The 15,110-nt window shown below is 39.1% G+C and overlaps 1 protein-coding gene across 1 annotated transcript in view; it reads right to left on the bottom strand.

Annotated features, from left to right (window-relative positions):
• Positions 1 to 15,110, bottom strand: part of LOC108688388 — a 45,025-nt gene that overhangs the window by 10,042 nt on the left and 19,873 nt on the right. The window contains exon 5 of the mRNA XM_018194637.1: positions 7,300 to 7,423. Coding sequence (XP_018050126.1) covers positions 7,300 to 7,423 — 124 coding nt within the window. The remainder of the gene's footprint in view (positions 1 to 7,299; positions 7,424 to 15,110) is intronic.

The raw sequence follows: 15,110 nt of genomic DNA, 5'->3' as shown, positions 1-15,110 counted from the left end.
ATATATATATATATATATTAATGTGTGATAATATTTATTTCTAGATGAGATAGCATTTTACATAATTTTTTGTGAGACTCTTGAAAATGTTTAATTGTAAACAGCAATTAAATTGATTAATCAATACTAATTTAATAAAGAAACATTCTAGCTTTACGATACAACTATTAGGTAAAAGGTAATAACTGACAAATGGTTCAATATTTCATTTCAGATCGGCATATTAACCAGATCGATTGCGTGATGGTCGAAAATTATCCTATTTATTTGTTGTATGCTACACACAAATATCAGCCGCTATTTGCGTACATTCTGAATATTCAGATACGCCGTAGGCAGAAAAATTGGATATATCACGAGTTCCGCACACTGAACGTTACAAAGTAATATATTAACAAGAATACTCATGTTATGTATTCAGAAATGATAAAGAAGAGAATACTTTTTATATAGCGTTCGAGCAATGTATACATCCGTTATCTGTACGTTTGTAAAAGTTAAAGACAGAATTATTATACATCAAGTATAATAATTTACATATCGAATATCTATGTAATGTAACCATCCTAGCATATCGTACAAAAAGAATCTTTGAGAGAAACTGAACAAACGAACAACTTATCTCGACATTCTTTCAAATTCTCCCCCTCTCTCTCTCTCTCTCTCTCTCTCTCTCTCTCTCTCTCTTTTCCTTGAAATACCGCGTGAATGTCTTCATTGTACTTGTAGAGCGGTCGTCGAGAAAAAGAATAGGTACACACTCCACGATGCTTGCTCATGCTTGAATAAGATTAAACTATAAAAGGCTCCCGTCATCGCACCCGAATGAAATCGTACGTAACGATGGACAGTGTACTAACCACTAATATCAGTATTGTTCCCCTATTGTAGTTCGTTTGTGATTCTGACATTAACGGTTTTAGTAATTCCACAGTACAGTTCCCGTGTAACTAATTACAAAATACAGGTACAGTTACGACAGATAGGTAAAGAGAGACGGAGATAGCGGAAAAAGGGGAACAAGTGTTCTACGAACAGTCGTTAATTACAGTGTCGCAGCCATAGCTTAATGTATCTGCAGGTACCCTCTCTTTTATCGATGCTTGAAAGAACATATCGAAACATATCGAAACAATAGAATCTCTGATCTCTTTCTTATCTTTATTCATTCAAAATTATTCTTCCCTCTCCCTCTATTGTGCTATCGCCGCGCCACTGCGTGCACGTGCGATGGTGCTCCAGGAATAAATGCCTTGTGTATGTACGTGTATTTGTGTGTATGTACGTGTGTTGTGTGTGTGTGTGTGTGAGTGTGTGTGTGTGTGTGTGTGTGTGTGTGTGTGTGTGTGTGTGTGTGCGCGCATTGACAAAAAAAGAAGTCGTCTGAAGAGAGAAAATTCTCTTTTGTCTTCAGTCGATTCAAGTTAATATCGACCAATTGAACGAATGCAATACTTAAAAATACAGCGCCTGAGAACGAGGCGCCGAGTGCTAGATTATTGCATCACATAATCACGTTACAATTATTTTTCTATGACGTAAGAGTCATTTTAATAAAAGCGAAACATTAAGTTGTACGAACTGATAACAATAATAAATTTGCATAAATAGAATAGTCATGGTGGGCGTGTTCCGCAATAATATTTCTTCCGAGCGTGTAATAAATATATGAAGCCTTGTCTCCTTCCCAATTTAGTAATTAAACAATTATGCAACTTTCTTCAGGTTCTCCACATTATAAACGAGTTATGTACTCGTATGCTGAAATAATGCAGTTAACCATCATAATATCCATCAGTGCGTATAACAAAGCTAATTAAAATGATATTATACTGGCGCAAAACAGAGAAACAGAAGCTGGCAAATAATTGATTAAATAATGAGAAGAGAACGATATTTCAATGAACAAATATTTGAGGATATATAATAATTCAAACAAATTATTTTTGAAGTTAAATCGAATATGAATGTTTATGAAATAAATGTAACGATTAAAATTCATCGTCATCTGTACTTGGCTGAGCAATCGCTTTCATCTGCTTCTTCTGTTAATGCTAATAAATATTTCACTACGTGCGTCACTCATAAACACAGTGCTTGTTTTAAAGGCACGTAACGTTCGATGACTGCTTCATCGACCTTTTAGACATTCATTGAGAACGTCGTATGGAAAATATTTTATTCTCATTTCCAACAATATTGATAGACAGTAGCGTGGCCGTATATTTTCATTTCTCGGTAAAATAGAATAACAATAGCGCGCCGGACGAGAGCAATCAAAAAGAATACGTGAAAGCAGAAACATCGAACATCCTACCTCTTTTTGCTAAACTCACACATGATAGATTCACACGCAGTGATCTGGTGATGAAGAGGAAATCATTCGGGATGGTAATGCTGTGCTTGTTTTACAGCGTTGTTTCTCGATCGCCGATGTCCGAGAACGAGTGGGACGATAAACCGAAGTATTGCTAAACGAAAAAATATTTGAGAAACGACAGAGGAAATTACGAAAATATGTAATGCGTCATGTGACGCATCGTTGGGATTTTCCCGTAATGCGACGCGGTTTTCGATGAAAGGCTTTTAGTAGATTTCCAGTAACAGGACCGCGCATGTCGCCGCAACGTCGTAATTAAAGTCGGTTAATCAGGTACGAAATTGTATCAAAGCCCACCGTTAACGACTGGAACAACTCTGGTCGCGTGACTACCGCCCACCTGAGGTATACCTCCGGTACTTCTCCTCGTTCGATACACGCACGTGAGTTAAAGCTCAAAAGTAACTGCACTTAAGTTAATGAAACGAGTACATAAAGGGAGCATTGGCTGGCGGAAAACAAAAGATATCCGGCGGACGCGATATGCCTAGATAAAATTCAATGGATCTCTCATAAACGCGTCTTTCAGCACTCACTTCAGCGAGTTCTATTTCTCGCACCCGAGAGAACCGTGTATCTCGTGATACATGTAATTATTACAAACGCCCGGTCAACTCGCGCGCATTAAAAACTCACGCGTGAGGAAAGATAAGCCGAGGACTTTGGAACGAAGACATAGTGATTTCTAGTGCAGTGACTGACGAGCAAGAAGAAGGTTCGTTAATTGCAAACAAATAAAACAAACATTCTTCGCGGATCGTGGATACGCGTGTCGATAATCATTAAGATTTCAGATAATTATTCGATAGCTCTTCATTTCTGAATAATAGAAAAAAGTGGCAACAGCGACAATAAATTGGATTTTTATATGTGTATTGGCATCTTTATAATGTTAGAAGAGAATCTTTAGAATGTAGAAGAGTATCAAGAATGCTCTCGAGATATTTCTAGATAATAAATATCCAGAGATCTCTAGGTAATAAAGCTCGATATTGAAAATTTCTCTTTGAACGATCACTTATCTCGGTCTATCTCGAAGAATTAGTTCCCGCGCTAATTGTAATTAACTGCTTTAATTGAGAGATTGTTAAAGGGGATCATTAAATTTTACGGCGGGAGAAATACGCGAAAGATGGACGCGAATCCACGATCGACGAGAGTGATACATCACATGGCACTTGGATGCAGGTCGATCGGTGGAATCGAAACGATAAAGCAAAAATATAGAGATCTCGCGATCAAGGATGATCCCACGATCAGAATCTCTTGACGAGGGTACCTGAGCCACACATGGGCCGGGCTGCTCGCAACTGCATTGCTGTTTTGCTCGTTAGCAGGGCTTTCCATCCAGTTCGTTGTACGCGCTTTCCTGATTGGTCAGACACTGATCAGACGGAAGGTTGTGGATGTGCATGATTCGAGTGGCGATCATGTCCATCGTTTTTATGCTCTTCAACGCGTGATATCTCGCGCGATTGCAATTTCCAAAAGTTAGTTTCATAATCTTGCGGCCTACAATCTTTGGCCGCTTATAAAAGGTAGACGAAATAATGTATGGTAGTACACTTTGCAATTTCTTCCAGCTATTTCTTAAAAGTTGCACTTGGCAGTTATTATGCAAAGTACTCTAGTACTTTACCAATACTTTCTTTTATCCGTTGATTTTCCTCATCAATTTACACTTGTTGTAGAAATCTCGAGCACCTTTATCACATTTAGATATTCAATATCGAGTATCATTATAATTAATTGTATAATAATTAATTCTTAAGTGAAATTTTTTTAAACTACTTCCAATTAAATAAAAAAAAAATCTTTTATTGTACTAATAAAATATTAACTGTAAATTGATCAAAGGATTCATTGACAAAAAAAAAGCATAGGGAACCTAAAGCACCTCATATATTCGAGAGAAGTAATCGTATCGTAAAGTAATGAGAAGAAAGTGTCATCGAAAAGACGCGAAAAGGCGTTTTAATAGTGCACTAGACTAATATTTTTCTTTCGTCTTTTCTTTCATCGAATTGAAGCAACAGATATGGCAATTTTCTTTCAATAAAAGTTCAAAAACAAGTAAAGTTACGTTTATATAATGATAATTATTATATACATGTGTATACCAATTCCACAAATCGAAATGGAAGTAGAGAAAAGTAAAGAGAAATTAGGCCATCTCACGCAGTGACGTAAATACAACATTAATGCTGTTAGTTACTAATTATCTGCAATTTCCGAATAAATTATATTATCAACTTTCGATATTCTAAGTAAACTAAATTGTATTCTCTGAATTCGAAATTTTCTTACCGCCTACATGCTTCGGTAAAGGGCAACCTTTTCCTCAAATAAACTTTAATTACGATTCTGTATCTCTCTGTACCCACTCTGTATCTCTCTTTGCGGAAATCTTCTTGATTTTTCTTTAAGCAGCTTCTCTTTTCCTCGTTCTACATGACAAGATAAAAGAACGTTTTTTTTTCTCTTTACGCGCTCTCAGAGAAAAAGTCAATAAGAAAAAGTATTATACGGACAAGAAATGTACATCGTGCAGCGTGGTACAAAATCCATTAAACGATGCGTAGTTGGCGCAGATCGAAAACCGGAAGCGTTGACGGCGGCGGAAAAATGTAAAGCGGAAAAAGAAATGGCGTGAGAGCTGGCGAATCCGTTTGCGAAACGTCAGCACATATAAAGGAAAGAGGTTTATTATAGCGGCCTCGTTTTCTCTTAATTCGCAACATGGTAAAATCGCGTGACATAAAATAATATGCGCGTTTAATGGAACGCGGAACGTTCGTACGCGGGCTGAGCTTAGGCCGGCGTTTAAGAAAAGACTCGCGCGCTCACGACGATGTCAGATTTCAAATCGAGATATTGTTACGTGAGAACAACCGCTGGAAATAAACTCTTGAAAATTTGTATATGGATTAAGCCGCACGCCTATCGCGCGTACTATCGTCCACGGCTTTATCTGAATGAATCATATATTAAAAATGTCAAGTGCTTTCGTGTACTCGTAAAAAAATTCGTAATTTCGTATGGAATGTAAAAACGCTCTTCAATAAATCGTAACGTACGATTAGCTTCCTTTTCGTGGACCTTTTCGTAGTGAAAGGTCGATAGCGTATTGATCGCCGCGAGCATGTCGACGACCGGGCACTAGGTGAAACACGTCAATCTTGGTTAAAGGCCCGCACGGTAATTGCATAGACCCACGTGGTCCCGCGGAAACAGCGGGATTAATGGAAGGTTCTACATATATCTGATACGTGTATGTATGCCAAACCCGAAAAAGTTGTACTTGTTGCTGCCACGAGTTCGCCGAAAACTCGGTAAATTGCAGATCGCCGCGTCGATATCCGGAGGGACCTCGTCGGGTCGGTGGAAACCGTGACGGTGCTCGCCGAAGCAAGCAACGAATCGAAGGGAAGATTGCGAGAAACGGATCAGCAAAAGCGTAAATTTAAAAAAAAATTGAAAAGAAATTCTCAAGCTTACGATATCAAATACGATTGTCGCGGTTAAATAATCATGCTGGCAATTGCATGATTGTGATTAGCAACTAGCGATTACTTTTCAATCAACTTATGGTTAAACTTAACTTTACTTAATTTGATGATAATGTAAAAATTGTGATTTTTTTAGCAATTAATCATTAAACTAATGGTTAGTGATAACTTTAAATTAAATTAACAATTAATCAAGTTAAGCTTAACTATAAGTAACCAGCCTATAAAGGAAAAAAAATATACATCAAAACGCAAAATAAGACTTACTTCAAGATAATTACTTCCTTCGTGTCACCTCTTTTCTTCGTCGCGTGAGCCCCACAAGAATTCTTAATTCAGATTTCAGATTAAAAAACACGGCCAAGCTAATGATTTTAGATTCCGTTCGCATAGAACGAAGAGAAACATTCAGAGTTTCGAGAGGGTTACTTCGCAGTCTGGTTTCATTTGTTCAGAAATCCTCCGTATCTTCGAGAGTCCCACGTGCCGTTTCTCGGTTACCTTTTATTGTGTGGAATTGCAGCATCGAAACAATTCGCGGGACACATAACTGCGTAAAGTACGACAACGAAGTCGGAATGTACGTGCGGGCGCCGAGCCAACAGCAAATTCGACAAGTTCGCAGACACACTCAATTAAAACTTCGTCCTATCGTTCGCTCAACGAAGAGAAGCTCGATAACTCTCGTTGATGATGGCTTTGTCATTTTTTTTTTCTCATCGCGAACATTCGACGTTGCGATCTTATCGAGTGACACAGAAAGAATCGTTTAGCGTAATTTTATATTTTATTATATCGATGCGTTTCTACTCTGTTCGAAATTTCACTTGATGCTCTTATAGCCTCTCAAATATTTCTTAGCTTTAATCCGCATTCTTTTCGACCTCTCTCTACCTCTTTCATGGAATATTCAGATTTATCTTAGATTAAATTCAGAATTCGTTGGTTAAAATTGAAAAAGAATTCGTGCTTCGAGCTTTCCTTTCTTTGCTTCGCGCAGACTTTTGGCAATCGCATCGCGCTCAGTGAATATCACGCGATAAAGAGCGAACTGCCGCATATTTGTGGCAGAATTTCTCTTAATCTTGCGTACAGAAATCATGGCGCGATCAGAACGCAGTCATGCTGGCGTTCGAAGGGGCGATCAGGAGCGAATTGGCGAACGGTAGATCGGAGATGCGACGGCGCGAATCGATCGATGGCGTCAAAGCTGACAAATTACAACGTCAGAATTTGCATGAATATTCTCGCCGGCAACTGTCGCAGGTCGGATCTTCTGTTCGCTCGACATGATGTGTGACACCGATATACGTCAAACGTATTCCCATATCTCGTATATATGTACGATTACATACGTCAGCCATGCGATTTTCATCTACCGTAATCTAGTGGGATCGTGTCGTCACTTACCATATGGCAGCTCCAGCCGGCAGTCGATCAGAAGCGAGTGGCCCGTCGGTTTCTTCGTGCCGACGATCTCGTTGCCCCTCTGCTCCAGTTCCAGGCCGAGACTGACCCACTGTCCGGTAGTCTCCTAAAAATCGGAAACGCCATCCTTTAAACACAGACTCCACTTTTTTTTCAGACCCGATAAAGTACCACCGTACTACCGGTCATAAACTCTCTAACTTACTAAAAAGTTAAAATCGTCACGGCGACATCCGCGTATCTCTACCCATTCGCGGATACGCCGCGCGGTAACTTTAGCGTTCATGCACGAAATAATGAATTAATTAATACGGACCATTAGTCACGGTACCTTCAGCATTACATTACCCATGGCACGGAAAATATAATTCACTCGGAACAACCTCTCCCTCTCTGTATTTCGACCAGTGCGTAACTCCCGAGAGCAGGTGCAATTGTTACATAAATATGAGCAGCCGCGTAATTTATGTAATCGTCAAAGCCGTATTCTTTGCACGGCATACGGAATTATGTCTATGAGCGGATGCGATATTGCATCACTGCGGAGATGATGTACGGACGTGCACGTGCAGTTTATGCACCTCCGGCACGAAGACGACCGAAAGAAGAAAAGGCGTATTCAATTCTTTCGATTGCACTTTTCCATTTTACTACTGGCGAGTTGGACGAAAAATCGAATACAAATTGGACCGAGTGCGGCAAAATCTAAGAAAATCTTGACTAAAATCAATAGACAATGAGTGAAACTGTAGCTACAGCTGCACAGTTCGAAATCTATATACATTTTTTGTTGTCTTACATAGCACGTGACCGTAAAACAAAACATAGTTTCGAGCATCGATGGTTTAGCGGCTTAAAAGCTTTGTAACTATCGTAATTCAAACGAATCACGCCCGAAGGGCTTTTGTCCGTATCAATTTGAGTTCCTGCGCGATCTTTTCCGAAAAATAAAAACTTTTTCCCCAATCACAGGGTGATACATCGAACTGTTCTGTATCGTGATGTGACTTTCTCAATCGAAAAAGTTGTGGCTGGTGGACGATTAGTTTATAAATTATTCCCAAGTTTCGCAATTCTAGTTGTAAAATGTCTTTAACAAGTTGACGAAGGCATAATTTAAACTCGCGAGAAAAACGAGCGACCGACTTATCCGCACTTTCGACGATGATTTAACGCAGGTAACTTTACTTCACAAACACGCTTTACGTGCCACGCAGCCGATATCGACAGAGACGAGGAAAACACTGGGATTGCACTATGTCTGGCGGCGAAAAAGTATTTTCTCGAAAACAAGATACAAATCCTGCGGCGGCGCCATGTCTCGGATAGATCTGTTTGTTCCGCAAAATTCGAAGAGAATTACGATCCGCGTGGAAAAGAAGTTGTGGCCAAATTTCAATGATGCGAAGAAAACATTGAAACAGATACTCTCTCATTGCCAAATTACGTCACTTAAACTTTACTGTTGCTAGATATCAGTTGGCTAGATAAACCGATTTTCTCTTGAACGCATTATGTTGTATATATACATCTGCATAGCATCATCAATTTCGTAGTGAATATCGCTGACGCAGCAATAGGCATTATTATAAACGAGATTGTAATCCTGGTCATTCTGTCCTCATTTGTGGCATGGAAAATAACGGCAATGATGCGATATTTTTGCAGTCGATACGTAAATGGCAAAGAGTGGAAATTGTAGAAGATTATTCCGGCTTGTGATCTCAATTGGTCGGACACGATGCTAAGATATAATCGGCTATTATTAGGGGTAGGTTGCATTTTGCCTTTGGAAATCAATAGACCATTAAAGACCAAAGCGAACATCCATTGGTCGACGTACGAAAACATCGACAACAGAAATTCACCCTTTGTTCGTTATACATAACAGAGATCGGAGTATCAATTTATATTCACCTACTGGCACGAATCTTTCTTCTTTCCGTGTCACGTAAATGTCACATGTAAAATGTAAATTCTTCTCTCGGATATATTTCCTCGTGAGAACCCGCAATTTTAATGGACAGCGCGACAAATGAATTTTTCATTATTAGGAGGAAAGTTAAAATTTTTTGCGTTGATAAAGCATAGATACGGAAAGATACCACGGATAGTTTCGCCGTTAATGGTGTTAAAATAAGAAAGATAGTAGTTCAGGAGTACTGTGTGGTCGTTCGTTCCAGTTAATTCCGCCCTATTATGGTGCTACTGCGGGGGAGAGTCGAATTAGGTTAGAGACGAGAACTGTGACGCACCAATCGCCCCTACCTTTCTGATTTCAATCTCTTTTCTCGCAACTCAGTCTAATTAACGTATCTATCACATAGAAAAGGATAAGAAAGTAGAGACGTATTCATGTCTCTAGCGAGAAGATGGTCGCGCTGTCGATCGATCGCTATCACTTATGACGGCTCAATATGCGCTTCTATCCAGCACCGAGAGTAGGATATGATTTCTCAACGATATTAGAACGGAGAAAACGAATTTTCACGCAATTTATCGACTTTCATTACTGATAGAGCCGACACGGAAAAAAAAAACGCTCTTTTTTTTTACAATACATCGAGCAAAATAATTTTTTTATTCGTTCGAAAAGAAGAGCGTACGGTACATTGAAAAAATTGATAATAGCTGCCAAATGAGTAAAATAATTCCAATCACGTTCGTTAATGCAATAAAAAATAATTTTACTTTTCTAAATATTCCAGTAAGTATTACATAATAATATCGTTTGATAAATATTTGGAAAAGCACATTTATCTTTTGTTTAAACATTCGATTGGAATTATATCATTCACTAATAGCTATTATCAGACTCTTTTTTTAGAGATTAATGAACGTGTAATTGCACATGTCACTTCTCATTTTATCCTAAGCTATCGTATTTTGTCGCATCGATCATTCTTTCCCCGGAAATTATCACGTGGGACGATTTATTTTCTCCACGTGACAAATAGCAAGAGACTGCAGAGAAATGCATCATCAAACCACGTTTCTGCCACGTGTGCATGACGCGTCCGCTAATAGTTCGTTTTGTGTCTCTTTCTTTTACATCGTCTTCTCCATGTCCAATGCACTTACGTTGACGAGGTCTTGCTTCTTAATCTCACGATAAAAAGAAAATTGCCGGCGCAATGATAGCGTCGTTGAAGTTGGTGATCGTTACGGAGGTGGAGTTGACGAGCATTCGCGAGTAGAACACGACACCCGCGTAATTAAGCGTCCGATGGTACAATGACTCTCCACCAGTCGGCAGAAATACTCGCAAATCAAGAGGCAGCGTGGAATTCAACGATTTTCAGTTGTTTCGTGAGAAATAGCGGGTGTTGAAGCGCGTTTACGGTAACGTCGGAGAACCGCGCGCAAGGACAACTAAAAGTTTTAAGCTTTCTTGTAGCGGTGAAAATTCAGTCAGCTTCTGCGTCGCTTACAATCTGCGAACTGCCCGATTATACCGATCACGATTGAGAAAACTTTAGTCCACAAGAATGGGTTCAGATATATTGCCAGTACTAAAAATCTATATATTAAAGTGCATTGCTAAATATCAAAGGAACAATGGTAACTCAGTTTCTTGAGTTAAATAACATTTTGTTATTTTTAACTTCCATGTATGCCAAAATGTAAATCAATTCATTATTGTTCTAAAACAACGTCCATATTACAACGTATGTGCTAGTAAATAATAAAGTTTGAGTCAAATTTGATACATTCTCTTAAAATAAATTATTTAACTCCATTTCAGCTAAATTAATGATATATTGAATAGCAGTCACAACTTATATAAAATGATTAAAAGTTACTCAAATTGAGTATAATTTGACATTATGAATTTAATAGTGTGAATTATCGATTTATTAATATTTTTAATATTGCATATATCGAAATATAAATCAATGATATACTGTTTGATATCAAAGAACAATGTATAAATCGATCTATTTCTGTGGTTAGGTTAGGTTTTAAGTAAACTATGTTTCATATTAATGTATACAATAGTAAATAATAAACTTGAGACAAATTTAATACATTTTCTTCCGATGCGTGTTAGTGAACTTCATCAACTTTTAATTAAATTAATGACATATTGGGGAAGAGTAATGGCCATCTATAGAAGTAACTAAAAATAACTAAATTGAGTATAATTTATGAATTTAACAGAATTGATAGTCAAGCAAGATAATATTAGGATACGAGCCACATAATTGTGAATATGGCAGATTGAACTATAGTAGGTATATCTGTTCAAACAAGACATATATATACAACGTGTTCATCAGAACTTAAACGCACTAACAGCATTGTTCGCGCGTTTACTTACAAGCGCATTTGTTACGGACGGCTGAGGATTTGTCTTAAACCGTTTGGAATGACGGCTGCATTTACAGGCGAGTATTATTTCGCTCGAGATACATGACAATTATATGACTACAACTAAACACTACTACGCTTAAACAAATTAAAAGAATTAATATCAATGAATGATAGAGAGTACTAATTGTCCTTTAGTTGAATCAATTAAAAAAATTTAATGAAATCGTGCCTCTCGCTTTTCAAGAACCTCAATAGTAATAAACACGGCGTCGTTTCGCAAGCAATAACAACATGTTTAACTCGCTCACGACAATAAATTTATTTAATATCCAATCACCCCTGCCAAATGATCCTACGCGCAACAGGATTAATACCAGCGATTTATTTCTGTCGCGCTTTATTACGTCGCATGTTTATATAACTAGACAGGCGGTTCGAAACAGCCGTTCATTCGATAGTGCCAGCGCATAACGTGTCCCACGCGTCGATGGGTATATGCTTCGATTTTTCCGCCCACGAGAACGCAAGGGGAGCCGATAAAAGTCGTCTCCGGGCCGACCGGTGCGGCCGCTTGATTTCCCGACACGATTCTCAGAATGGAATTGTCGACGATTGCTGCTCGTCAATTCTTCGGGTCAACAAAGCGATCGACTACATCCACTACCAAGGTCTCACGAGTCACTAGTCAAGAGCAAACAGCAAATAACTCGCCTCAATCCTGCCGAAATGTCCTAACTTCCCTGGATGGTATCCCTTCGTTTTATTCCTAACACGAGAATACTCGACCACGTGTCTATGATTGTGACGTGATTTCAATAGGACTAGAACCACTATTCCAGAGAGAGAGAGAGAGAGAGAGAGAGAGAGAGAGAGAGAGAGAAAGAGAGAGCCAGCAAAGGAGAAGAGCTGAAGGAAAGAAAGAGGTAAGAGCATAGATAGCCCGTGCGATCGATCGATTCCTTCTTGCTTCCATGAGGTTTTTCTCTTTTCTCACTCTTCTTCCCTGTACCAGCCGTCCCAGAAAGTACGTCCATCAGACTGAAATTTTCCATGGATCACGAAGGTGATCCTAGGGATCCATTTCCCATCAGCCGGTTCTCGAGCCATCGTAGTTACTTCTCTTACGTTAAACGCGCAGCTGATAAGAGTGCAGGACTCTTTGCTGCCGCCGCTATTAAATAAATCGAAAGAAGTAGTTTCGTTCTTGTTTTCTCGTCTGGATTATTGCGGAAAATGTCAAGGAACCACTTAAACGAACCATCAATTGATTTTCCAGGGTCCGTTAAAGCTGAGATAGAGAAGAATCTAGGTTTGTTTCATTGTCATGACTATCAGTGAAATAGAATAAATAGGCAAATACAATAGAAAAATAACTAAAAGAAGAAAGACAAAGAAAAAGATTCGAATCGGTAATGAAAATGCAAATCACGAAAAATAAATCGTTTGTGGAGCAAAGATCCAATTCAAACGAGGAAATCCATCTTTCCCTCGGACAGAGTCGTATAAAACCGGAAGGACGAAACGGACTCGCGACTCGCTATTAATCAGAGTCTCATGAATTAAAGTCAAGACACGAGATGAGTATTCGCGAGTGTTGAATCAGCTACCGAAATTTAGCTGTTGGAAAACTCGTCGACGTGGAAATCTTCCACGTGCTGTACCTTTGCGGAATTTCGTTGCTATATGTAGATAGTACTTGATCGCGACCGCGATGACACAGGAGAAGAGACAAGAGATTGTACGAAAATGTCCGTTAACAGAGATGCTGTCAGTAGCACGCGAACGAACGGGCATACTCGACGCTGTCGGGTACGAGACAATAAGACATCATTGTCCGTAGCGAATTACAATCTGTATCTCCGATGTTTCTGGCGTCAGGCCGAAATTATTTTAAACTCGGCAGATATATTTCCAATCGAATCGGGCCGTATTAGACATCGCGTGCAGTTTTATGAATATTTTAAGCCACGGCTGACCCAGATAGTCTTCTCCGCAACACGAAGGCGAAGTAATCTGACCTCATTGGTACTTCGAGGCTCGTTTACTTCACTCCGTCGCGTTTTTCACTCGTCACCGCTATCGTCGAGCATACGGTTATGTATCATCTTCATCATCTCTTCCATTCGTCATCTTTCATCTATTCTCACTCTCCTCGCACCCACGTTGTCTCTTTCTCGCCTCTTTTGTACTTTTTACACATGTGCGCGCATACATTTACCATTTCTTTTTCTCTCTTCCGCATCGACGCTTTATCTCCGCGAATGTCACCGCTACTGGGAGCGCGTGATTCGTCGATCGCTCGTCCAGAAACATGGAGGAACAATTTACAACGTGATTTGTGGATTCACCCATTGTTGCCGCAATCGTGCGGTTTAAAGCAGAAAGTCGAGCGAAAGAACTTTGCCGAGCGAGAATGCCTTAACACATCTCTTGTCGTGGGATAAATGACGACTTGTGCGCGCTTTTGTGCTCGCTTTTGTGCTCACGGTTGCAGATCATAGATCACACGGTCATCAACTTCTGCTCTCGTACCGAAGAATAACGTAGTATTTCACGGGGAAGCGAAAATGGGTTACGGTATAGGTTAATGGGTACGGGTATAAAGAATATAAAGAATATAAAATTGTCACGCAAAATATTTTATTTCGCGAGTGCGAATGGGAGATCGTTAACGCGAGGAGTCTCTCTTCTCGAGTATCGCGTAAATGTGTTAGGCTTCTTCCGAGCAAAGAAGAAGGGCGAAAATCAGCTGAATATTTCGTCAAGGTCACTGCCTTTCCTAAAGCCCGTTTATATATATGTGCAGCGTAGTGTCGTCGTAAACCCATGTAGACTACGTCGCCCACTTGAAGACTCGGCTACCCCGAACGTTTCATTGAGCGTCGAGATTTGGCCGTGCGCCAGTGACGTCACAAGCGGATGAGGATCCGGGTATTGGCGATGGCGATGTCGTGGTCGAGAACGACGGGCGTGATTTCGACCTTGTTCGTAAAAAGATCATACGAATGCGAATTTAAATCTTTAGCAAAGAGATTATCTTTTATCGGAAAGCAAATTTTCCTTTGCATTCTTTCTACTAGAGTTTTCATTGAAAGAGAAAAGTTATGTGATCACAAACACGACGTTGAACTCTGTAATCTTTCGGATATAAAAAGGACAGTTTGAGATACTCACGAGAAATAGCGTTAGTCAATGGATGCAAAAATGGAACTGTATTCTCTCACACATAATAAAATTGTTTAATATTTGTAGTATAATCTTATTTGAATAGTTCGTTTCTTCGAAAGATGCTGCAGATATATTTCGCGCGGAAGAAACAAACAAGTATAGATCTGACTTTAGTCGTTTTTCTTTACTTGTGTCTGTATAAGTATATAAATATAATATACATATATTAACCGTATTTCTTTTAATATTCTTCCACAAATTATTAACACTCATTAAAAATACAATTTCGCTAAATATTAATTTTAATGAAA

This window comes from Atta colombica, unplaced genomic scaffold (genome assembly GCF_001594045.1).
Source record: "Atta colombica isolate Treedump-2 unplaced genomic scaffold, Acol1.0 scaffold105, whole genome shotgun sequence".
NCBI classification, from domain to species: Eukaryota; Metazoa; Arthropoda; class Insecta; order Hymenoptera; family Formicidae; genus Atta; species Atta colombica.
Note: the sequence above shows the minus strand (reverse complement) of the source record. Positions and strands in the feature narration are given on the sequence as shown.